This window comes from Coenobita brevimanus, chromosome 103 (genome assembly GCF_032717465.1).
Source record: "Coenobita brevimanus isolate Jiangsu-jjx chromosome 103, ASM3271746v2, whole genome shotgun sequence".
In the NCBI taxonomy this organism is placed as follows: domain Eukaryota; kingdom Metazoa; phylum Arthropoda; class Malacostraca; order Decapoda; family Coenobitidae; genus Coenobita; species Coenobita brevimanus.
Window position 1 is genome coordinate 9,407,050 of NC_137056.1, and position 25,458 is coordinate 9,432,507.

The window sequence follows — 25,458 nt, forward strand, 5'->3', positions numbered from 1 at the left end:
TTAGGGTTTACTGCTCATGCACTGCCACTCAGGGATGAGTGAGGCTGGTTATTCTCATCTTAAATGTCAGGACCAACTTGCCTAGCCCAGGGCTCCTACACACCTCATGAGGCAACAATGGATTAGATGACGAATGAATGAACGAACTAACCAGATGACAATTCCTGTTTAAGTGACATCAACATATTCAAGTGACATCAACAACATGACATTAACACAGACTAGTTGATCGAGGAGGGAAAGGTCATCCCTTTGAATGTATGCACTATTCGTGATACCTGAGGAGTTGGCAAAGCCTGCACAATCATGTCCTCTGCTATCTCATCTCTGTCTGGGTTGTCAAGAAAATGAAGCAGTATGACCCATTCTGTTGATGTCTCTCTTTCTTTGGTAATAATCTTTGATCATGCCCTCTTCAGGCACTGACTCAGTAACTGCAGTTCATATTGTTTAGACAACTTCTTGTTTGTATAATGAACCAGTACAGCAGTGAACACTAATAAAGAGACATGGTAGCCAGCCATCAAAGGGCAAGTTATATGCACACATCCACCCTCCAACTCCCCCTCCTTACCCCCCCAAAACCATCGATTCGTTAGGCAGATGGATCGGAGATCTGAAGCTTCACTCTCTCTCACGTCTTGCCACATGTAGTATTAGTATAATTTATTCTACTATTACGTGTATTATTATGAGTATACATCCACCTTCTGCTCAATGAGAAATGATTATATTGAGGCTAAAGCAGATTTCAATAGAATGACCCCACCATATAGAATTTTATTCCAAATATTTATTCATCTTCTAAACAATGTACTACAATCTAATTAACAGTGATAAGTTATATGACTACTAGCCCTAAAAGTCCCACTCCTGCCTTTTCATGTGGGGAGCCACATATCCACCCATCCACACATCCATGTGCTCACTCAACCCATCCAACACTCACCCTTCCCAGCCACCTGTGTGACCTACCAAGCACACCGATCTTGGCCATCCACCCTGCCCACCCATGAATACCACCCATTAAACTCATCTAACAATACCAACCAACACATCTACCCACCCTGAACCCACTCACTCACAAAACCACCCACCCATGCACAGTACCCTGCCCACACAATCTTCTCAGCCACCTTGGCAACCCACCAAGTCACCACACACCCTGGTGACCCACACATTCCCGTAGCCCATCTTGCCCACCAACCACGGTCACCCACCATCCCCACCCATGAATGCCACCCACCCTGCTCACCCAACAAAGCCATCCATGACATCAACCCATCCAGTCCCTCCCACCATACCCATCCAACTCTCCCTGAATTCAGTGTAACTGCAGTGATTTCTTGTTTAAAGCTGTGCATGAGACACGTTACATCTTTTTCCGGTAACAGTCCACATGTTATGCATGTAACGTGTGTGACGGAGCATATGGCATACCAGAGTCTCTTACAAGATATCACAGGGCTACAGTAGTAAGCTACCAGGATGCCTATTTATAATATAAAATTATGTTAGTTTTCTCCACTTTGTAGGCTGTGTATGGATAAAATGTCAAAATAAAAATAAAAACGTCACACACATTACTCCTGAAGTACTTCCACTTCAAAGTCGTGTCACAGTCATACCACAAAGTATATGTAAACTCAAACATATGCTATTTCAATAAAAACCAATAACAGCATTCCAACCAAATACAAACCTGGGTCAGTGATGATAAGAAAATCACTAATGTCAGCATGATTTTTTCTTCAGTGACATGGTACAGCATTTTTTAATGCCTCACTCTCAGTAGACAGTTAAGACTCTTTTTCTGTCCAGATTTATTAAATTAAATGATTAAGCTTTAAAATGATATACTGTATAAGTTTTATATTGTTGATCAATTCTGAGACTGACATTAAATGTTAACATTTTCATGGAATGACCCTAATGTGTATATGAATGGATGGATGTACAGCAGGTATGTATGTAATCATACTAAAAAGAATTATCACATTACTGTCTTGTGATGAAGACATTTTTTGTTTTCTTAATGCAAGGAAAAGGAGCCAAAGGCCAGTGGTCTGCAAACTGCTCCCTCCAAAAATCCAAGAACAAAAAAAAAAAACAAGACAACAGGGAGCCAAATTCAAGATCCATTCATTTTGAGATGCCTGGACACACTGCGTTTGAAAGATTAGAGATCGTAGGCAGTAGGAAAAACAAAGGGAGACAGTTCCATAGTTGATCTGTTGCATACAAGCATAAATGAAGGACTGGGAGTAGTGGTTAACTCTTGCATTTGAGAGTTGAACAGAAAAGGGATGAATGTTTGTTGCTAGATGGCTGCTACGTGCCTGCTGTAGTGGTGGAGTGATGCAAGCAGACTGTTCAGAGGAGTAGTGCCCAATGAGGCAGCGATAGAAAAGAGATAAAGATGCAACAGTGTGACAAGGAGACAGAGGTTGAAGGGAGCCAGTAAGAGGAGGAGAGTTAATGAGACGAAAAGCCTTTGACTCCACCCTGTTGAGAAGAGCTATGTGTGAGGGGCCTTCCCACAGGTGAGAGTTGTACTATACACAGAGACAAGTAAAACTGGTGTATAAAGTCAACAACTGTGCAGGGGTAAAGGAGGTATGGAGCTGGCTTAGTACACCCAATCTCTTGGAAGCAGATTTTACAAGAGAGGTAATATGATCTTTCCTAGATAAATCCCAAGAGAATGAAACCCCAAGTATGTTTAGAGATAATGCAGGATCGAGCTGGCTATTGTTAAAAATTAGTGGGTACTCCTGTGGAAGATTCTGTCTGGTTGATAGATGTAAGAACTGAGTTTTGGATGCATTATAAACAACACGGCTATTTTTACCCCAATCAGAGATATGAGCCAAGTCAGACACTAGGTGTGCCATAGCCTCATCCCTAGTTTGTTGAAGTAACTGCTGAGATGGATGCTGCAGGAAGCAAATGGAAAGGTGAAGAGTGGAGTCGTCAGCATATGAATGGATAAGGTTAGATGCACAGCTTAGAAGGTCAATGATGATTAAAAGGAAGACAGTTGGAGATAGGACTTAGCCCTGAGGAACACCAGTATTGATAGCTCTAGGAGAAGAATGGTGGATGTCTACAACAGCAGATAATAATAATAATAATAATAATAATAATAATAATAATAATAATCTGGTCTTTTGTTTCTCAAAAGTGCCAATTCTTCCTTTGGGAATTCACTAGAGCTCGACACACATACATTAGTTTTACAATTACAAGAATTGTGACTTCTCTCATATATAATACAAGCTTCATCATATATATATGTGAAAGTGGCAATATTAAATCCTATAATCATCCGTCATAGTACCTTTCTCCAGGTAACAGCATTATGAAAAAAGAAAGGCTTTCAGCTGTTTCTTAAAGGATTCAACAGAAGAGTTGTCTTATGGACAATGGCAATCTATTATATAATCTAGGGGCTCTATACACAAAAGAACAATCTATTATATAATCTAGGGGCTCTATACACAAAAGAACAATCAGAGAAAGATGACTGGTGAATGGCTCCAGGCTCGTTAAGACACAAGGAATCATCTTCACTGCATAACATCACACCTGGGCGTGCCAATGGGAATTTTAACAATTCAGCAAGATACTCTGGTTCACCAAACTTAAGAACCTTTAATGTAATAAGACACAGTTTAAATTCTTTTCTAGCCTCTACTGGTAACCAATGCAGCTCAATTAGGAATGGGGTAGTCAAGATTCTTGGGGGGAGACCAAAGATAAGCCGTGCTGCCCTGTTCAACACAGACAGAACTTTTGTTAGTACATTATCTGGTTGACCAATCCACAGTGAATTACAGTAATCAACACAAGACAAGACCACTGCATGGACCAATGTTAAGAGGCAACATCTATTCAGGAATTTTCTCACAGAGTACAGATTTCCAATATGCAAGTTACACCCTCTGGCAACCTGACTAAAATCTTCTTTGTAATTTAACTTTGAAGTAAAATAAACACCCAGATTTTGAACAGACCTGACTGGATGAAGCTGTGACATGTCAATGTCAGGGCATTATCAGTGTCGTCACCCCTTCTGTTTCCTCTGATATGATGATCTCAGTTTTACCATCATTCAGCTTAAGTTTCCTCTTAGCCATCCAAATCTTAATATCAGATATTAGAGATTCAAGCTTAGTCTCATAACACTGATATCTGACATCTTAACATACAGCTGGGTGTCGTCAGCATAAACATGATAGGATACATTGTGAGCAATAAGTAAAGACGATAAACTACTTGTGTAGATAGTAAACAGAATTGGACCCAAAGCTCCTGGAGGGACTCCAAACAGAAGGGAAGCAGAATCAGAGCTAGTGTAATCAACAACCACTCTCTGAGATCTGTCCGACAGATACGACTTAAGAAGCAAAAGAGCACTATCACAAATGCCATAAAAATACAGATCATCCAGCAATAGTTTATGATCTACTGTATCAAAAGCTGCTTACAGATCCAACAGAACTAGAAGAGAGGACATCCCACTACAGGTGTGTGCCACCAAGTCACTATGAATCCTTGTTAGTGCAGTTTCAGTTGAATGGTATTTTCTATATGCTGAGTGAACAACAGGAACAACTCTGTTGTGTTCCAGTAGTGGAAAGAGTTGATCAAGTATGGCCCACTCAGTAATCTTGGATAAGATAGACAAGTTAGAGATGGGACGATAATTTGTCATGCTCTCAACATCAAGGCCAGGTTTCTTACTTAGGGGCATAAGCAAAGAACGTTTCTCAGACTGAACAAAATTACTTTCTAAGAAGCATCTATTTATTATGTTGCAGATAAATTCTGCAGGGTGCTCATACACATTAGGCAGTCATGACATGTTACATGGGTCGAGTGGGCAAAATGTTTTATCAAGTTCTCTGATGTAACATATAACTCTGTTTACATCCAGCAGATGAAATGTTGAAAGCAAATGATCCCCAGTGCACTGTGAATGGATGTCAACTGAGCATGCCTTGCTAGGAGAAATGTTGTCTAAATCACTTCTTATGCGAGATATCTTAGTTGTAAAAAATGAAGCAAAATCAGAAGCCAATTGGGCATCAGATACAGAAATTGGTTTAACAATTACTGTCCTCCAACCAACCAAATTGTTCACAACTGTAGACAGTTTATTTTTATCACCATCACATGAATCAAGTTTATTATGATAATACCTAGCCTTTTGAGCTATTACAGTGTGAATGACTGCTCTTCTCATGAAAACATAATGCAAATGAGAATTAATTCGGTCCGCTGCAAGCGCCACTCATGTTCTGCCTTTTCGTTGTATAGGCAAAGAATTAACGGATGGACCATACCACGGAATATTATCACATATAATGATTGTTTTTAGTACCTCAAGACAATAATGGTCAGAAACTGACCTAAGTTCATTGTTATATATATCAACCAATTCATCAGAAGAAAGATTTGAGGAATCAATGTAGTTTGAACGCTGATCAATTTCAAGACACCAACTGGCGGTCAAGATTCCTGTAATTTTTGAACCTGATGACCATTTTATAGGAAGAGGATTTTGGGACATCAAAGCTAAGAGTGATCAGAGCATGATCAGAGATGAGGGGGTCAGCTGAGTCAAACTCTACATATGATACATGCCTGCAACCAACAAGGGACAAGATCAAGTCAGGGACATGTCCTGAGACATGAATTGGATTAATCACATGATTGAAAAATTGTTCCGGGTGATCAACTCAAGGAACTCTGAAGAAAATGGTTTTGACTCTGAATTGTCAACCCAATAATTGAAATCACCACAAACAAGAACTCCTCCGGATTTAAGAGAAAACACTTCAAGAAACTGCCCAAACTCCTTCATAAAACCTCGACCTCTGCCCGGGTGACCTGGTCGATAGACAATTGCAATTCTAATGGTATTCTGATGGAAATTTATTAATAATTCCATTAATTCAAATGAAGATGGGGTCAGGTCTGAGTCTATGAGAGAAACGTTTACAAATGCTGCTGAGTAAATGAGTGCTACGTCTCCTCCCGGACAGTCAGCAGAACCTGGGAATAATTATAACAGAATGTGTCTTAGGCATAGCATTACGAAAAATATTGATATCAGACTCATACAACCAGATTTCAGTTAAGCACAAAATGTCAAGCCCATGCTGATTTAGAATTTCATTAATATAGTCTATCTTATTACAGAGAGAACGAATATTTAAAAGACCCATCCTTAACTGGTTCAAGAAAGATGTAGTCAGTTTTATGAATGGTCAAAATTGGTGTTTTCAATCAATCTATTCCTATGAGAAATCATAACTCGACAGTCTCTACTTGATGCAAAATGGGAACTGACTGTGAATTTGAATTAGCATCTTGATGTCTTCAGGAAGAGCAGTTGATGCATTTAGGAGAATTTCTGTTACTACAATCCTTAGATTTATGGGCTCCAGCACAAAAAACACATTTAGGTTCATCATTTTTTCCAGAACATCTCTCAGACGTATAATCAATGCCCTGTCAGAGATGATGCTGTGTAACAAAGAATCTTTCAAAAGCATGGCATCTTGTAAGATCCACATAGATATAATTGCCCTGTTCTACAATGGAGGATCTCACCTCTGGCGACACCTTCAAGACAGCAGTTTTGGTGCCATTCTTTGTTCTTGTGAAGAGAATGTTGAGGGTACAACCTCGATCAATGAGCATCTTAATTTTATTGTTTTGTCTCAGAATGTTTGGGATGATGTCAGTCACCCAAGGAAGAGGAAAGGCCCGTCATGGTCATTTTTGGCTATAGAACAACCAGAAAGGAAGCTAGGGATGAAGGCACAAATAGAAGGATAGAAACCATAAGAGGGTAGTTTGGAAATTAAAGATTTATGCCAGACTCGATCGAAAGCCTTTGAGATGTCAAGTGCAAGGGCAAAGCTTTTGTTATAATCCCAAAGGAGGATGACAAGGAGTCTGCAAGGTAGATTGCAAGATCATCAGTGGTGCATCCCTGGTGGAACCAATACTGATGATCAGAATGAAGGTTGTGAGAGGAAAGATGCTTTAAAAATTTTTTTGTTGAGAATAGACTCAAAAGCTTTTGAAATACAGGATGCTAAAGCAATTGGGCGACAGTTAGAAGGCTGGGAATGGTCACCCTCCTTTGGGACAGGCTGAATGAGAGCAAACTTCCAGTAAGAAGGAAAGGTGCAAATTGATAGACAAAGGAAAAACTACAAGAAAAATGCTATACACAATCATAACAAGAAGATTATATACTGTACTGTACATTGTCAGATGTGAGTAAGGAAACATGGCGTCCTGCAAAATACACTCAGGTAGAAAACTAGATGGACTGAAAATAAACAACAAAAGAACATAGAAGAATAAAGGTAGAACACAAACCTGTCGGTAGTAAGTTTAACACCAGTTCAGCATATGCAATGTTAGTACAGCCACCAGGACTGCCACAGATCTCTTCACAGAGCTCTGGGGATGCACAAGCCACTCGGTCAGTGTACAGGATCCGTGCTGCCATGCCTGGGAACACCAGCAGCCACAGTGGAAGGAACTTGAGGTAGGAGGCCAGGATGCAGCCAGCCTTAGCATGGGTCAAGTCACGGGCTGCCAGGGTTCGCTGCACAATCACCTGAGGGTTGAAATCAAAGTAGCATCAGCTAAATCTTTGACTGATGAGAGATTCAGTTTGGAATGCAGTACTAAAAGGATTGGGTAAGTGAACTGGCAGCAGGATAACAAATGGCTGATTAGGAGATTATTTATAAAGAGTGGGTAACATATGAATAGCTGACAATAAGATCTCTACCTAGGGTACAGTTACTGAACACTGGCTGACTACAAGATAGTGTCTCTAGGAAAAGGATGTACAGTAGTAGCTACAAATTTGCTATCTAAGGAAAGTTTTGCAATCAAATTTAGAGTATAGAAATGGAGTTAATTTTAAAATATCAATATATATTTTGGGATGATTTAATAAGTGTAGTAGGTGGTATGCAGGATGATGAGATAGTGGTTTTGGGAGGGGACTTAAATGGTCATGTAGGTGAAGCAGCACAGGGTTATGAAGGAGTAGATGGGGGATGTGCGTATGGTATAAGGAATGCGGAAGGGGAAAGGATACTCGAGTTTGAGGAGGCAATGGACATGATTGTGTGCGACACATATTTTAGGAAACGAGAGAGTAGGTTAATTATGTGAGTCTGGGGGAAATAGCAGTCAGATAGATTATTTTCTGGTTAGGAAGGCTGATAGGAGGTTAGTGAGGGATGTTAAAGTTATAGGAAATGAGGAGTGTGTGCAACAGCACAAACTATTGATTTGTGATATGGTGCTTAAAGAACGAGTGATGAAAAAGAGGACTTATGTACCTAGGAGGAAAGTATGGAAGCTGAAAAACCAAGTAGTAAGGGATGCCTTCTATAGCAAGATGAGGAGAGTGGTGGCTGAACAGGGAGCTGCAGACAGAGGCATTAATGAACAGTACAGAGCCTTCAAGAACAATCTCTTGAGAGTTACTGATGTAACATGCAGCTGGACAAGAGGACCACCAAGACATAAAGTAACTTGGTGGTAGGATGAGGGTGTAGAAGCTGCAGTTAAGGAGAAAAGAAGTCTTTTCCGGGAATGGAAGAAGGGTGGTAGCAAGGAGGAATACTTGGCTGCCAAGCACAGGGCTAGAAGAGAGGTATACAGGGCAAGGTCTGAGTCACACAGACTTTTACTTGATGAGCTAAATCATGAGGAAAGGAAAAATATGATATTTATGGTGGCAAATCCGATGAAGAGGGATAATCGGGATATAATAGGTGAGCAGTGTGTGAAGAATGATGAAGGAAGGGTAGTGGTGAACAGTGAGGATGTTAAAGATGCATGGAGAAAGCATTATAGCCGGTTGTTGAATGAGGAGTTTGACTGGGACAGGGAAGGTTTGGAGCCAGCAGATCCAGTGTTTGGCCCTTGGTCTTTGATTGATGCTGCTACTGTGAGTGAAGCAATAGGCAGGATGATGGTGGGGAAGGCAGCAGGTGTGTCTGGGTTGCTGAAATGTTGAAGGCCTCAGGAGATATAGGGGTGAGGTTAGTCAATGACCTGATAAATAAGATTATTTATGAGTGTGTTGTCCCAGATGATTGGCTGAAGAGTGTAATTGTAAATGTGTATAAAGGGAAGGGTGATGCCCTGGAAAGAGGAAATTATAGAGGTATAAAGCTTTTAGATCAGATAATGAAATAATGGAGAGAGTTTTAGAAGGTATGATTAGAGAAAGAGTGAATATTGATGAGATGCAGTTTGGGTTTATGCCAGGTAGGGGGACTACTGATGCCATATTCATTGTTCGACAGCTTCAGGAAAAATATATTGGTAGGAGAAGGGATCTTTATTTTGTTTTTGTTGATTTGGAAAAGGCCTATGACAGCATCCCTAGAGAGGTGGTGAAGTGGGCAATGAGAAAGCTTGGCTTCGAGGAGTGGCTGGTTAGGGTGGTTATGGCGATGTATGTGGGTGCTCGCACCCAGATAAGAGTGAATGGAGATTTGAGTGATGAGTTTTCCGTGAATGTTGGTGTGCATCAGGGTCAGTTTTGAGTCCCATGTTGTTTATCATGGTACTTGAAGCCCTCTCACGTGTCTTTAGAAATGGACTCCCGTGGGAGATGTTGTATGCTGATGATTTGGTGTTGATTGCAGAGAACGAATGGGAGGTGGATGAAAGGTTTAGAAAGTGGATAGATGGTATGGGGCACAAGGGCTTAAGGGTAAATGCAGATAAAACAAAAGTGATGATATCTAGGGTAGGTGGCAGTACTGTCAAAGACGAGGGAGTGGCCACATGCAGTTTGCCACAAGGGCATGGGAAGTAATTCTATCTTGTGCGGTGTTTGTGATAAATGGGTGCACAAGAGATGTAGTGGTATCAGAGGTAGACTGCAAGATAATGCTGATTTTATGTGTACAGCGTGTCGGGGAGAGCAGGTGGAGATTGTCAGGCGCGAAAGGATTGAACTTGCTCCTGAATCTCTTGAGTGTGTGGAAGAGTTTTGTTATTTGGGAGACATGTTGTGTGTTGGAGGTGGGGCTGGAGCTAGCTCTGTGGCTAGGGTGAGGAAGTGGTTGGAAGAAGTTCAGGGAGCTCTTGCCTCTTCTGACATTGAGAGGGCTCTCCCTACGTGCTAAGGGGTCTTTGTATGCAGCATGTGTTAGGAGTGTAATGCTGTATGGTAGTGAGACCTGGGCAGTAAAGGAGGAGGATATTCGCCGGCTCAGACGTACAGAAATGACAATGATTAGGTGGATGTGTAGTGCGTCCCTGCGTGCAAGGTCCGGGGGGCTGAGTTTACGATGGAAGAGTTGAGAGGTAGGATGGGACTGGAGTGTATTGGTGTTGTGATGAGGAGAGGTAGATTGAGTTGGTTTGGACATGTGGAGGGGATGGGGGATGATAACTGAGTGAGGAAGGTGAGAAGTGTTAATATTGGGGGTGGGGTTATGAGGGGTAGACCGAGAAAGACATGGGACGAGGTCATTAAGTGTGACCTCAGGGTTAAGGGACTGAACAGGGAAGCTGCAATGGATCGTGCATCGTGGAAAGCCGCCATTAGGTGACCAAGGCCGACGCATACAAGCATGTTGGAGCCTTTATAAGTGAAACGATGAAACGAAGTGTGGTTACTTTATATACAGTATATATTTGTGGCTGGACACCGGATAATCACATCATTTGGGATGCTCTGGACAAACTATTTCTCTGGACAATACAGGAAAATGTGTATCTTTTTACTAACTGGTACCTGGCTTGGTATTACAGCATCACCAGAACTCTCATTATCATCATCAACATCATCATCATTACCATCATTTTCAAAACCCTGTTCCCTCCTGGAAGCATCAAATCGGGGGTCAACAGGAAAAAACCATCTCCAGGTTACTTTATCACATGCTCCTCTCACTTTCTCAAATACTCCTCTTCCTCTCCTTTCTATCTCACCAATATACTTTTCTACTCGTTTCTTCTGTGCAGTAGCACATGAGGTCTACCTCCACCAACTCTCAAATGGAGTTTCATCACTTCTTTTGGCTGCATATTTAAGGGGTATATTATTGTACTGTGGTAGGTGGGGGTGTGCATCATCCACCCATTTAGTGTGGTGGTACTGTTTTTAGGGTAGCTCTACACTGAGTGGCAACCCAAATGATTTCCTGTAACCCAGGAAATCATTTAAAACACTGGGTAGTAACCTTATAACCAACCAACACGTGTTCCCTACGTGACAATAAGTGGGTTGGCGGTGGGTTAGTGCCCCTCCACAGAAAATAACTAACTAAAAATAAGAACAAGTAGCATCGGACCAGGACTGACCAACAGGTGATGATTAAGGACAACAAGAGGCTTGGTACAGATTGTGACATGGAATGTAAGGGGTGCAAATGATGAGGTGAAAGAGAGAGATTGTCCAGGTGCATGAGGATGCAAAAGTGGATGTATGTGGATTAACTAAAGCTAATGGAGAGGTGAGAGTGTGAGAGAATGGGAGTATGGATGAGGTATATGTGCAAGGGTGGGTGAGAATAAGAGGGCAAAAGAAGAAGTGTGTATTGTGAGCAACAGATGGAAGAAGAATATAAGAGAGTATGGATCAGTTGGCTCAAGGATTGTGTGGGCAAGATTGAAAGTTGGACTACAAATGGGGGTGACTGTGTGTGCATGTATGCGCCAATGCAAAATCGTTCAAGCAGAGTGAGAGAAGAGTTCTGGACAAATGTGGAAGTGTGCATGGAAAAGTTTGAAAGGAATAAGAGAGTGTTTTTGACTGGAGATATGAATGGAAAAGTAGGGAATGTGAAAGTGGATGGAGTAGTTGGTGAGTGGGGTGTGCCTACAGAGGTGGATGAGAATGGCAGTGTTCTGGTGGACATTTGTGCCGGGAGGGGGAGGTGATAGCCAATACCCTCTTCAGACACAGAATGATCCACATGTATATGTGGCGAGTGATGGGATGGGTGGGTGGTGAACTGAATGAATAGAAGGCAATGATTAACTATGTGCCTGTGGATGATAGGATAAGAAGGTGTGTAATGGATGCAAGAGGTGGTGGTGAGAATCAAGGTCCAAATGAAATGGAGGAACAGAAGAAGGGAAGGACAGGAGGGGGTAGTTCATACAAGGAGAGTGGAAAGGTTACAAGAGGATGGGAAAAAGGCAGAATATAAGAGAGAAGTGGAGAAGCGATTGAGTAAATATGGATTGGGGCAGATGAAGGACGAGGAAGGTGTGTGCAAGATATTCACAGAAGAAATCTGTCCAGCATATGAGGAGGTGTGTGGGGTGAAGAGAAGATTAAAGGGGGTGCAAGGAACAGCATGGTGGAATGAAGATGTGAGACAGGTAGTGGCACAAAAGAAGAAAGCCTATAGTGAGGGGATGAGAAATAGGGGTGTAGAAGAAGTTGAGAGACAGAAGGGAGAGTTACATATAGAGAGGAAGAGAGAGATAAAATGATTAGTAAGAGAAAGAAAGAAGAGAGTGGATGAGCAATTTGGAAGGAATTTGAGTGTAAAGAGGAGGGAATGTAAGAAAACATTCTGAAAAGGGGTAAAGAGAGTTAGACAGGGTGTTAAAGAAGTTAGTCAAGGAGTGAAAGATAAAAATGGTAGATTACTAGTTGAGATGGGAGAAAAACTGAGCAGATGGGGAGAATATTTTAAGGAATTGTTGAACATAAAGAATGAACGTAATGTGAGTATAAGCGGTTGGGGAATGGCTGGGAGAAGGAGGGATGTGAGAAGAGAGGAAGAAATCAGTAGGATGGAAGTTGTGGAAGCAATGAAGAAAGTCAAAACGGAGAAAGCCCCAGGAACTGAAAAAGTGTGTGGTGAAATGACGAACCATGGGGGAGAGATAGTAGTAGAATGGATGTGGAAGATGTACAGATTGGCCCGGGAGGAAGGTAGAGTCCCAGAAGATTGGAAGTCAGGTATAATTATTCCCCAGTACAAACAAAAAGGGGAAAAAGAAGTGTGTGGTAGCCGTAGGGGCATTTGTCTTCTTAGTGTAACAGAAAAAGAATGTGGTAGGATACTTATTGTCAGAGTTAGGGAAATAACAGAGGAATTAGTTGGAGAAGAACAGGGAGGTTATAGGAAGGGAAGACATTGTGTAGATCAGATATTCGTTCTTAGATTTTTAGTGGAAAAGTTTCCAGAGAAGAGAATTGAAGTTGTATGCCATCTTCATGGATTTGGAGAAAGCATATGACAGGGTGGGTAGACATGGATTGTGGAAAGTATTAAGAACATATGGAGTAAATGGGAAGTTGTTGAATGCCATGAAGAGTATGTATGAGGGTGCTAAGGCTGCATGTGTGTCGATAGTGAACTAAGTGAATTCTTCTATTTGAAGGCTGCATTGAAACAGGGATGTGTCATGTCTCCATGGTTGTTCAATCTGTATATGGATGGGCTTATAAAAGAGATACATGGTAGGGCAGTGGATGTTGGAGCAGCCCTAATGAGAGAGGGAAGTGTTTGGAAACTCCCTGTACTGTTGTTTGCAGATGATACTATGTTGTTAAGTGAAGATGAAAGGGAACTGCAAGGCTTGGTGAATGAATCTGGGTGAGTGTGTAAGAAATGGAACCTAAAGGTGAATGTAGGGAAGAGTAAAGTTATGGTCTTCAAGAGAAATGAAGTCAGTGAATGTACAGTGAGGTTGGATGAGGAGGAAATGGAATATGTTTAAGTACATTGGGTAGTGTGATGAGTAAGGATGGAAGTTTAGAGGGTGAAGTGCTTGAAAGGGTATAGCAAGGAAGAAAGATTGCTGGTTCCTTGAAAGCAGTGATAAGAAACAGGGAAGTAAGCATGGAAGTCAGAAAGTTACTGCATGACAGTATTGTGATACCAACTCTAACGTATGGAAGTGAAGCTTGAATGTTGTTGGAGGGACACAAGTCAAGTGTGACAGCAATGGAAATGAGTTATTTGAGAGGAGCAAGTGGAGTCACATAGAGAGACTGACTGACAAATGAGGAAGTGAAGGAGCATTGTGGTGTGAATGTGGATGTGACAGGAAGTGTTAGGAGAAACACAACGAGGCAGTTTGGCCATGTGGAGTGGATGGAGAGTGAGAGATTGATGACGAGAGTATATGTGAGTGAGGTGGAGGAGGGTAGAGGAAGAGAGAAGCCAAGGATGAGATGGAGGGATGGAGTGGAGAGGTATATGAAAGAGTCGGGTGTGAGCTGGGAGCAGGGAAGTGAAATGACAGGGTTCAAAGCGCCATGGAGGCAACTTGTTTGTGGCCACCTCTTACGGGATGAAGGTATCCAGCAATAGATTGATAGATAGATTACTGCCCATACAAAAATGCCCCTTAAAGTGAAACAGTCTTAAGTAAAACATGCTTCTGGTTCAAACAAAGCACACACCTGACTACAAAGCAGCTTAAAAATGAACCCAGGAAACTTTATGTGAAGAAAAGGTGTTAATTATCAGCATCTTAATTATAAAATAACTACAGGCAACAATCTTAGCTCTTCAAACTAGTGACATGTTTTACTGACTTATCTCTGCTACTTCTAATTATACAATAATGTCCCTCAATTATTTCTGACATATCCCCTAAAAGAATGCTCACCAGGCTGCAGTCCATTGGGTTCACTTCCAGACAAGCCTGGGGTCATAACAATGATTACTTCCATATCAAATTCCATTAAAAAAAAAAAAAAATGCTTTTGGCAGACCTCTTGTTACGAAGGTCTAAATGAAAGCTATATACAGTATAACATTTCCATTTCAAAAACTTCTGAAACAAACAAACAAACAAAAAAAAGTCTGGAGAGAAAAAATAAAATGCAGAACATGGTTTCAGACTGAGTAAACAAGGTGTATATCGATATGCTTCAGACTGACCTGATCTGTGCACCAATACCAGATGGAGTTGATGGTGAGGCCAAACACCATGCCCGTCCAGGGGTAGTCACTCTTGCCAGGCTCAATGGTTCGAATAAGGTTCATGTAGTCTGCTGGGGGCTCACCACAGCTCTCATTGTTATGGTTAACTGCCCGAATGCTGGCCGTGGAATAGGGAAACCTGTTCACTAGCTCTTGGTACCCCCCAACTTCAATGAAGGCTGTCATGTATAAAGAAAAAAAAAAATACTCATGATCCATGTGTGTGTGTGTGTGTGTGTGTGTGTGTGTGTGTGTGTGTGCACGTGCGTGTGTGTGTGTGTGTGTTCTTCCCTATTTGTATCTTTACAGGAATGAGTCAAGCTCATACTGTCCCGTGTCTTAAACCATTTTCATCATACATCTCCTTAAAATTACGAACTGTTTTGGCACACATTATTTCATTTGGCAGTGCATTCCACTGATCAATTGCCCTATTTGGGAAACTAAATTTCCTTACGTCTTTATCACCTCTCTTTTTATGCAGTTTTTTGCAGTGTCCTCTTGCTGATGCTTCCCCACAGATTATATATTCATTGATGTCTATTTTCTCCTTCCCTGATATGTATTTATATAGTATAATCATATCTCCTCTTTTCTCTCTCTCCTGTTGTGTTGGCAGATTCAGTTTTTCTAGTCTTTCTTTGTAGCTTAGATCCCTTAAGCTTGGTACCCATCTTGTAGTGGTCCTTTGAGCTTTTTCAACCTTATCTATGTGTTTTTTGAGATGAGGATTCCAGACTACTGATGCATACTCCAGGGTTGGTCTGATGAATAAAGTCATTATGTTTCTCAGCATGTCTTCATTTATCTATGTGAATGCTATTCTCATATTTGCGAGCAGTGTATACATGTTCCATACCTTCTCACTGATGTGGTCAGCTGGAGATAGTCTGTTATTGATGATCACACCTAGATCCTTCTCTCTTTCTGATATGTCTAGGGTGTTACTTCCTAACCTATAATCCCAATCTGAACTTTTCCCACTTTTACCAAACTTGATTACATGACACTTGTCCACATTGAATTCCATTTGCCATGTATTACTCCATTCATGAAGATTATTTAATTCTTCTTGTAGTTCTTTACAAAATTCTGTTAGTATTCTCCTTTGTATTTTTGCATCATCAGCAAACATATGTAGATAGCTTTCATTTCCAATGTTGCTATCTATGTCATTTCTATACACTAAAAACATAATTGGTGCCAGCATTGAGCCCTGTGGAGCTCTGTTAGTCACTTCGCTCCATGATGAGTAATTTCCCCTTAGTACTGCTCTCATTTCCCTTTTTCTGAGAAAATCTTGCATCCAACAGTACAGATTGGCTCAGATTCCTCCTTGATGGTACAGTTTCCATAAAAGTCTTTGGTGCGGTACTCTGTCAAATGCTTTCTTGAAATCTAAATAAATACTGTCCACACACCCTTCTCTTTTCTGTAATGTTTCTGCAACTCTGTCATCGTAGCTTAATAGATTAGTAACACATGATTTTCCCTTTCTGAAACCATTATCATATTGAGTTCTTCTAGATGGTTTACCCAAACTTTTCTTATCAGCTTTTCTAATACCTTGCTTACAACACTGGTTAGTGATACTAGTCGGTAGTTGAGTGAATTTTGTCTATTCCCTTTCTTGAATAAGGGAACAACGTTTGGTTTCTTCCAAATATCAGGGTGTTTACCTTGACCCAAGGATTCCTTGAATAAAAAAGATAATGGTCTACTTAACTCCTTTGCACATTCATGTAGCACCCAACATGAAATTTCAGGACCATTTGCTTTTCCTTTAATTCACTTAACTCCTCCTGTATTTCTTTTTCTGATGTTTGTATATCTGGTTTGAGCATGCATGTTCCATATCATCCCTCTCAAAATTATTTTCTTCTGTAAAAACTGATTGGAAATTCTTATTTAGTGCTTCAAAAATATCTTTCTCTTGTGTACAGGTGATCCCTTCATCCGTAATGGATGGTATTTTATCTTTTACTTTGGTTTTGCTTCAGATGTAGCTGTAAAATAGCTTTGGTTGATCACTACTTTTATTTATAATGTCTTCCTCAAACTGTTTCTGGGCTTCTCTCCTTATTCTTGTATATTCATTTCTTGCCTGTTTATCGTTGTTATATGCCCTCTCACTATTGTGTCTTCTGTATCTATTCCACAACAAGTCTCTCTTTTCTTTTGATTTTTTACATTCTTTATTAAACCACTTCTTTATATTCATTTCTGTTTCTTTGTGCTAGGGGATGTAATTTTGGACTCCTATTTCATAAAGTTCACAGAATTTTCTATATATAACATTTAAATCTCGTCCTGTAAGCTTTTTTTCCCAATCTATTTCTAAGAAGTATTTCTTTAGGTCAAGATAGCTGCCCTTTTTGTAATTAAGGCTCTTTTTGTAACTTTCATTACTGTTACCTATGTCATATGCATCCCTGAAGTTGCAATTTAATACTGCATGGTTGCTTTTGCCAAATGGAGGGTGATACAGAATACTGTCAATATCATTTTCTTTCCTCGTAAATAAAAGATCTAGTACTGCTGGTACATCAAGTCCTCTTTTTCTGGTGCTTTCTTTACATGTTGCATTAGGAAAAACTCCTGCACAAGGTCCAGGAGCTTTTGGTCCCAACAACTTTCCTGGCTTTTTATGTCTAGAGTATTCCAGTTTATATTTGCATTGAAATCTCCAGTTAGTATAATTCTTTCAGATTTCTCCTCCATTCTATGTAGTAATGCTCTTAAACTTTGAATAAAAGAGATAGGAACTTAAAAAAAGGGGGAGGAATTATGATATGAACAAAGAAAAATCTGCAAGTCAAAGAAATAGAACTAGATATACCCTCACAAGAAGAACTGCAGTAGAGATTAATACATCTGAAGGGAAAATAATTGTGGCAAAATTATACATGCCACCCAGATCAAACACTGGGGAAAAAGTTAAATAAGAAGATCTGGCAGAGAGGACAATTATTGTACTCTCTGCCAGGTCTTCATATTCGCCTTTTTCCCAAGTGTTTGATCTGGGTGGCATGTTTAATAAATTTGCCACAATTATTTTCCCTTCAATCAATCAATCATATCCTGTAGCACCCCACGGGATGCATAGGGCCTCGATGAACTCTCTCCATCAATATTTGTCTCTTGCCATCTCCTTCAGGTCCCACCAACACTCTTCTCCCACCTCTCTTTTCCCTTCAGATGTATTAATCTCTACTGCACTCAGTTCTACTTGTGAGGGTATATCTAGTTCTATTTCTTTGACTTGTAGATTTTTCTTTGTTAATATTATAATTCCTCCTCCTTTTTTTAAGTTCTTATCTTTTCTTCATATATTGTATTCCTCCAGGTTTATGGTATCATTTGATATGCTTGATGTTAATTTTGTTTCAGTTAGGCAAATAACATGTGGTTCCTTTTCTTTGATATAAGCATTTATCTCCAGTAATTTTTTTTTTTTAATGCAAGAAAGAAGGAACCAAAGGCCAGGGGCCCGCAAAGCCATTCCACCTAAGTTAGACTACGTCAACTTTATCATCTTGTTTACATACTTGTCATGAGCTTGGTCCACTACCTTCCTCCTTTTTATTCCCTCCTGTTTATGTATCACTTTCATACCAGTGATCCAATTACATTGTAAAAAAAAATGTGTTGTTCGCTTCCTCTGATCTTCCCTCGTTCTTTGTTTTTGCCTCCTCCCTTTTCTCTTATAGTAATCCTAGTTCCTCTGGAGTTAGGCATCTTTTTATCCATACATTTCTAAATTTCTCTTTTCCATAAATTTGTTTGCATTTTTTAGTATCTCCTTCACAGTGTTTACACTCTGGAAATTTACTTTCAAGGGCCTTGACTTATTTCTCTCATATTTCCCTACCCTTTTATAAGTCTTTCTTTACTTTCACCATTTCAGCATATGTGGTTTCCACATCATTTCTGTAGCTTTGCATCACTTCATTCATCTGGGTTATCTACTCCTCAATTTCACTGCTATGATCTGTCAGAGTGCTTGCCTGCCTTATTGTCTCTGTATCATTTCTGAACTCTTCCATAATACTCTCATGGTTGACAACTGCACTTGCCATTTCACTAATCTTCCTTCTAAGTGAATGCACCTCAACTGACAGCTCATCTATTGTGTCTTTCTTGTTAACTTCCTTTACTCATTTTTCATATTCCTCCTTTTGCATGTGCAATTGCTTCTTAATTTCATCCATTTCACTCTGAAATGCCTTCTCTAATCTGTATACCCTTTCTACCAGCTTATTGTGCATGTCCATTTCAACCAGTTCCGGGTAGAAATCATCATCCTGCTTTCTACCTTTATCTCTTTTCTAAACTCCTTCCAAATTTGCTTTACTAAAGATGGTGGTCATCTTGTGGTACTAAGAGAAAGATTCAACTTACAATGTGTGTGTGTGTGTGTGTGTGTGTGTGTGTGTGTGTGTGTGTGTACAGGACATGCAAGAAGGGTAAGGGAGAATGAGAAGAGGGAGAGAGGGAATTGTTAGAGAAACAGTCTGATATCTGAAATGACATGATTTCACTCTCAGGTAGGGCAGGGAACAGTCTGATTATTTGAATTTCGTTAAAATATACTTAAGTTATCATTCACATGACCTACTGACATGTTATAAAACCACTGCATATAATACCCTTCCATCAGTTCTCAATGAGACATCATTAGTATGTATTCAATATAGACAGTGTATATTAGCACTGAAGTGTTGACATGAGAAGGTAGGTGGTACATTATGATCACTACTAAGCTACAGGAAATGATTAATCTAATTTATGCCTGGCATTGGATAAAGAAAATGAACAAAAGAATAAATAACAGAGAAGGAAGAAGTGAGAAAGAGGAGGAGAAAGAAATCAGGGAAACAACATCAAGTAATACAGTGGTAGGCAGAAAGAAGGAATGGAGGGGAAAGAAAAGGAGGGAATGAAAACTACAATGGTATGGGATGCAGGAGAGAAGATTTGTGAAAACATTCTAACAAAGGTTTGCTAACCTTCCTCTGCATTCACATATAATACAGGACACAAAGCTGAATGCCAGGAAATGATTGGACAAAGATGAAATCATAGTGTTGTCTCTGTGTTGCATTATTACAGTATCTGTAATATGGGGTACTCCATACACTAGAAAAATACATTAACCTTTTCAGTCCAGAGGATGTATTTTTTATTTTTCATTCTTGCTGTGTCCAGTCAACTATATTCAGCTCTGGCAAGCAGCCTAGTAGTAAAGGGGTTCATGAAGAATTGGCTAACTCCTCCAGTTCTGAGAGAGAGAGAGAGAGAGAGAGAGAGAGGGACAGACAGACAGACAGACAGACAGAGAGTTAGAGAGAGAGAGAGAGAGAGAGGGAAAGAGAAAAAGCAGTGACTGTCAGGTCAAAGTGACGTAAGCACAGCGCAGCCTGCCAACAAATGAGTAGGAGCTGGCCTTCTGTACTCATTAGATTCTGCTCCAAACAGTCTAACTTATCAGTATGCACCACTTCTAAGTATTTCTTATACCAAATCATTCTCGTGGCACACTATTCTCAGAGTCATCATTCTGTGATGCTTTATCGATTCATGTCAACATCCTCAATTCAGTGCATTCCAATCAGCATATACCCTCTTCTTTCACTGGCCAAGTCTTACTGTAGTACCTACAGTGTAAATCCAAAAGTCACTGATCTCTTTTGGCCAGCTCCATGCTGCCTTTATTGGTAGTCACATTTTCTTTCTTTCTTTATTGTTTAATTGTGGCGGGTTCTTCTACCTTTTAGCATTAACAGATTCCTTCCAAACCTGGACACAATGACCAGCCTATGATCTAGCTGCGTCCACAAGGTTTTCGTTGCTAGGCAATTACTTGTTGCCTAGAAATGGCAGAAAATTCGTTTTTTCTTGTTTAATTGTGGCAGGCACTTCCCCCCTGGGGGTAGGGGGGTTTCAAGAATACTCCCCCAGTATCCCTGCTTGTCATACGAGGCGACTAAAAGGGTTGGTGGTGGGTTAGTGTCCCACCCTGTAAAAAGAACCAACAAAAAAAGCGAATAAAGCGCCTTGGACCCGGACGGACCATACGTTGACGACTAAGGAACGGACAAAGGACATTCTTAGGGTGGGAACATGGAATGTGAGAGGAGTGAATGATGAAGTGAAAGAGAGAGAGATTGTTCAGGTGCTTGAGGATGCAAAAGTGGATATATGTGGATTGACTGAAACTAAATGGAAAGGTGAAAGAGTGAGAGAATGGGAATACGGTGTAGGTATATGTGCGGGAGTCAGTGAGAATGAGAGGGTAAGAGAGGGAGTATGTCTGATGATAAGCAAGAAGTGGAAGGAGAATATAAGAGAGTATGGAACAGTGGGTGCAAGGATTGTATGGGTGAGGATGAAAGTAGGTATACAAGCATGGGCGATTGTATGTGTGTATGCTCCAACAGAGGATCGAGTGGCAAGAGTGAAAGATGAGTTTTGGGCGAGAGTAGAAGCATGTATGGACAAGTTTGAGAGGAGCGAGAGAGTGCTGTTGATTGGAGACATGAATGGCAAAGTTGGGAATGTACGAGTGGATGGAGTGGTTGGTCAGTGGGGTGTGCCAGCTGAAGTAGATGGGAATGGTAGTGCTTTGGTGGACATCTGTGCTTGTAAGGGGTTGGCAATAGCCAACACCTACTTTCGTCATAAGATGATCCACCAGTATACATGGAGAGTAATGAGGAGGATGGATGGTGAACTTGTTGAACGAAAGGCAATGATAGACTATGTGTGTGTGGATGAGCGAATGAGAAGACAAGTGTTGGATGCAAGAGTGTGGAGAAGGTGGGGGAATGGAGTCTCGGACCATCACTTAGTGATGGCCAAGGTAAAGATGCAAAGAAAGTGGTTGAGGAGGCGAAGGGGAAGACAGGAGGAAGCAGCTCCTGTGAGAAGAGTGGAGAAATTGCAAGATAGTGAGAAGAGGACAGAGTATAAGAGCATAGTAGAAGAAAGATTGGGAAGGTATGAGCTAGAGCAGATGGAAGGGGTGGAAGACGTATGTAAGATATTCACGGAAGAGATAGGCGCAGCGTGTGAGGCGGTTTGTGGAGTGAGGAGGAGATGCAAGGGTGTGGAAGGGACAGCATGGTGGAATGATGAGGTGAAACGAGCTGTGGAACAAAAGAAGAAGGCATATGGTGAATGGTTGGCGAGTAGAGGTAGGGGAGAAGATGAGAGAGAGAAGAGAGAGGTATATGTGAGCAGGAGAAGGGAGGTTAAGAGAATGGCGAAGGAGAGTAAGAAGAAAGTGGATGAAGAGTTTGGGAGGAATCTGAGTGTGAAATGGAGGGACAGTAAGAAATTGTTTTGGAAGGAGGTAAAGAAAATAAGGCAGTGTGAAAGGGGAAGTAATAGGGGGGTGAAAGATAGGAATAATAGATTGTTGGTGGAGAAGAGAGAGAAATTGAGGAGATGGAAGGAGCACTTTGAGGATTTGTTGAATGTAGAGAGTGAGAGCAGTGTGAGTATAAGTGGTTGGGGAATGGCTGGGAGAAGAAGAGATGAGAGGAGGGAGGGAGAGATCAGTTGGGTGGAAGTAGTGGAAGCGATGAAGAAGATTAAGCTGGGAGAGGCCCCAGGAATTGATGGAGTGTGTGGTGAAATGCTTAGGTATGGGGGTGAGATTGTTGTGGAGTGGATATGGAAGTTGTGTAGATTGGCTTGGGAAGAGGGAAGGGTTCCAGAGGACTGGAAATCAGGTATAATTGTTCCTCTGTACAAAGGAAAAGGGGAGAGAGAAGTATGTGGTAACCATAGGGGTATTTGCCTTCTTAGTGTGACTGGTAAAATATATGGTAGAATACTCATTGATAGGGTTAGGCATATGACAGAGGAGCTAGTTGGAGAAGAACAAGGGGGATTTAGGAAGAGAAAAGGGTGTGTAGATCAGATATTTGTTCTAAGATGTTTAGTGGAGAAGTATCTAGAGAAGGGAAGGAAAGTGTATGCTGCCTTCATGGACTTGGAGAAAGCTTATGACAGAATAGATAGGCAAGGTTTGTGGAAGATATTAAGAATATATGGAGTGGAGGGGAAATTGTTGAGTGCTGTGAAGAGTATGTACGAGGGAGCTAGGGCTACGGTGCGAGTGGATGGTGAGCTGAGTGAGTTCTTTGATCTCAATGTGGGACTGAAACAGGGGTGTGTGATGTCTCCATGGCTGTTTAATATATATATGGATGGGGTTGTAAAGGAGGTGCAAGGTAGGGCAGTGGATGTGGGGCTGGCCCTAATGAATGAGGGTGAGATTTGGAAGCTTCCTGTGTTGCTGTTTGCTGATGATACAGTATTGTTGAGTGAAGATGAATGGGAGTTGCAAGGTTTGGTGAATGAATTTGGGACAGTGTGTAGGAGGAGGAAGCTGAAAGTTGATGTAAACAAAAGTAAAGTTATGATGTTTGAGAGGAATGAAGTCACAGAGTGTGCAGTGAGGCTGGATGGTGAGGATATGGAGAATGTGAATGCATTCAAGTACTTGGGTAGTGTGATGAGTAAGGATGGAACTTTGGGGGATGAAGTACGTGAAAGGGTACAGCAGGGAAGGAAGGTTGTTGATACACTGAAAGCAGTGATGAGAAATAGGGAGGTGAGTATGGAACTTAAGAAGTCACTGCATGATGGTATTGTGATCCCTACCCTGACGTATGGAAGCGAGGCGTGGACCTTGCAAGAGGGGAACAAGTCAAGAGTGAGAGCAGTGGAAATGAGTTACTTAAGAGGAGCATGTGGAATGACGTGGAGGGACAGGTTGACGAATGAAGAAGTGAAGGAACATTGTGGGGTAGATGTGGATGTGGTTGAGAAGATTAGGAGAAATACACTGAGGTGATTTGGACATGTGGAGAGAATGGAGAATGAAAGACTGACTAAGAGGGTGTATGTAGGTGAGGTGGAGGGAGGGAGAGGGAGGGGTAGACCGAGGATGAGGTGGAGGGATGGAGTTGAGAGGTATATGAGGGAGGGGGGGGTGAGTTGGGGGGAGGGTAGTCAAATGGTGGGTGACAGAGTGACTTGGAGGCGTTTTGTCTGTGGCCACCCTTTGCGGGATTAGGGCGTCGGGCTATAGATAGGTAGATAGATAGACTTCCACCTTTCAGAATTAACTGATTCCGACCAAACCTTTTCACAATGACCACCATATGACCTAGTTGTCCTCTTGAAATTATGGTTGCTAGACACCTCGCTGCCTAGCAATGGTCGAGAAACTGCTTTTTTTGTACTTTTCACATTTTGAGCTGTAGAAGCATTGATAATGGGCACTGAAAGCTCTGACTTTAAGCGTAATCTTGAGGTCATTCCCTATCGGAAGTGTTCCATCCATTTTCCCCTCTCTTGTTTAGTTTTTGAGTGGCAGCTCTGCGAAGACTGGCCTCAGCATCCCTAGCAGTCTTGTTTAATTGTGGCAGGCACTTCTACCCTTCAAAATTAACCGATTTTGACCAAACCTAGATACAATGACCTGCCTATGACATAATTGCGTGTGCAAGATTTTAGTTGCTAGGCAACGAGCAGTTGCCTAGCAATGACCCTCATAGCCCTTCAATGGCCATGGGTCCAGAAATTGTGGTACTCAGTGGGTAGTCCCAGCACCATTTTTTCAAATTTTGAAAATCAATTTTTTTCCTTACAAAAGTGAAATGTCTGGTGCACCTGGCAATGCAATTTTTAGGTTCTGAAACCCATCCTGTACTTCTCAATGAAGGGCAAAAAATTGTGCAAAATTACTGTGTACACGCTGGTGAAAAATAAGCAGAGGAGCGAAAGAACATTTCACTAAGAAATATCCACTTTTTCACCCCCCAAAAAAAATTTCATTGGTGCTGATATGGTTTGAAATGACTAGATATGTGTATTATGAACATCATCACATAATATGGGAGGTTTCTTTAATTTTTTTTTTCCACATTATTTTTTTATGTTTACTGTATTGTGTTCATGCAAGTATCGAGTTATTTCTGTTGTCTGAGTGATTTAGTTTGTGTTCAAAGAGAGGCAAGAGATGGCATTTTTAGACTTTAACTAGACACGGGTCCTCCTTTGTGTGTACAGGCTGAACAGCAGTGGCTAAAATTCGATAGGCCTGCTTACAGCTGGCCATCATCTCCTACTGTCTTGTCTCATTATATACTGTCATGAAGTGCAATGATCAGAAACTATTCCTGCAATCTAAGCAACATTAGAGTGAGTCCTTATTGTAAGTTGCCCTTTTTTCAGTCTTAACCCATAAGTCTGATGACATATTTTCATTTTCATTCTTGCCTTTTGCAGATGAGCTGATTCACCTATGAAGAGACTTGCAAATTAAATAGTATCCTTCATTAACTTATTTATTACCAGAAATCCTTCCAAAACTTTGCTGGAATCATTTTCCTATGGGATGGTAGGCGGTTGCGACCATCATCCACCCACTTGATGTAATGCTGCCTACTTCTTCCTTCACCTTTATCACTCTTTT

At 41.0% G+C, this 25,458-nt stretch overlaps 1 protein-coding gene across 1 annotated transcript in view; it reads right to left on the bottom strand.

Moving 5' to 3' along the window:
- Window positions 1–25,458, bottom strand: part of LOC145415741 (sodium/glucose cotransporter 4-like) — a 120,163-nt gene that overhangs the window by 35,629 nt on the left and 59,076 nt on the right. Inside the window, exons 6-7 of the mRNA XM_080284973.1 lie at window positions 14,925–15,145; window positions 7,402–7,645 (exon numbers count right to left, since the gene is read on the bottom strand). Coding sequence (XP_080141099.1) covers window positions 7,402–7,645; window positions 14,925–15,145 — 465 coding nt within the window. The remainder of the gene's footprint in view (window positions 1–7,401; window positions 7,646–14,924; window positions 15,146–25,458) is intronic.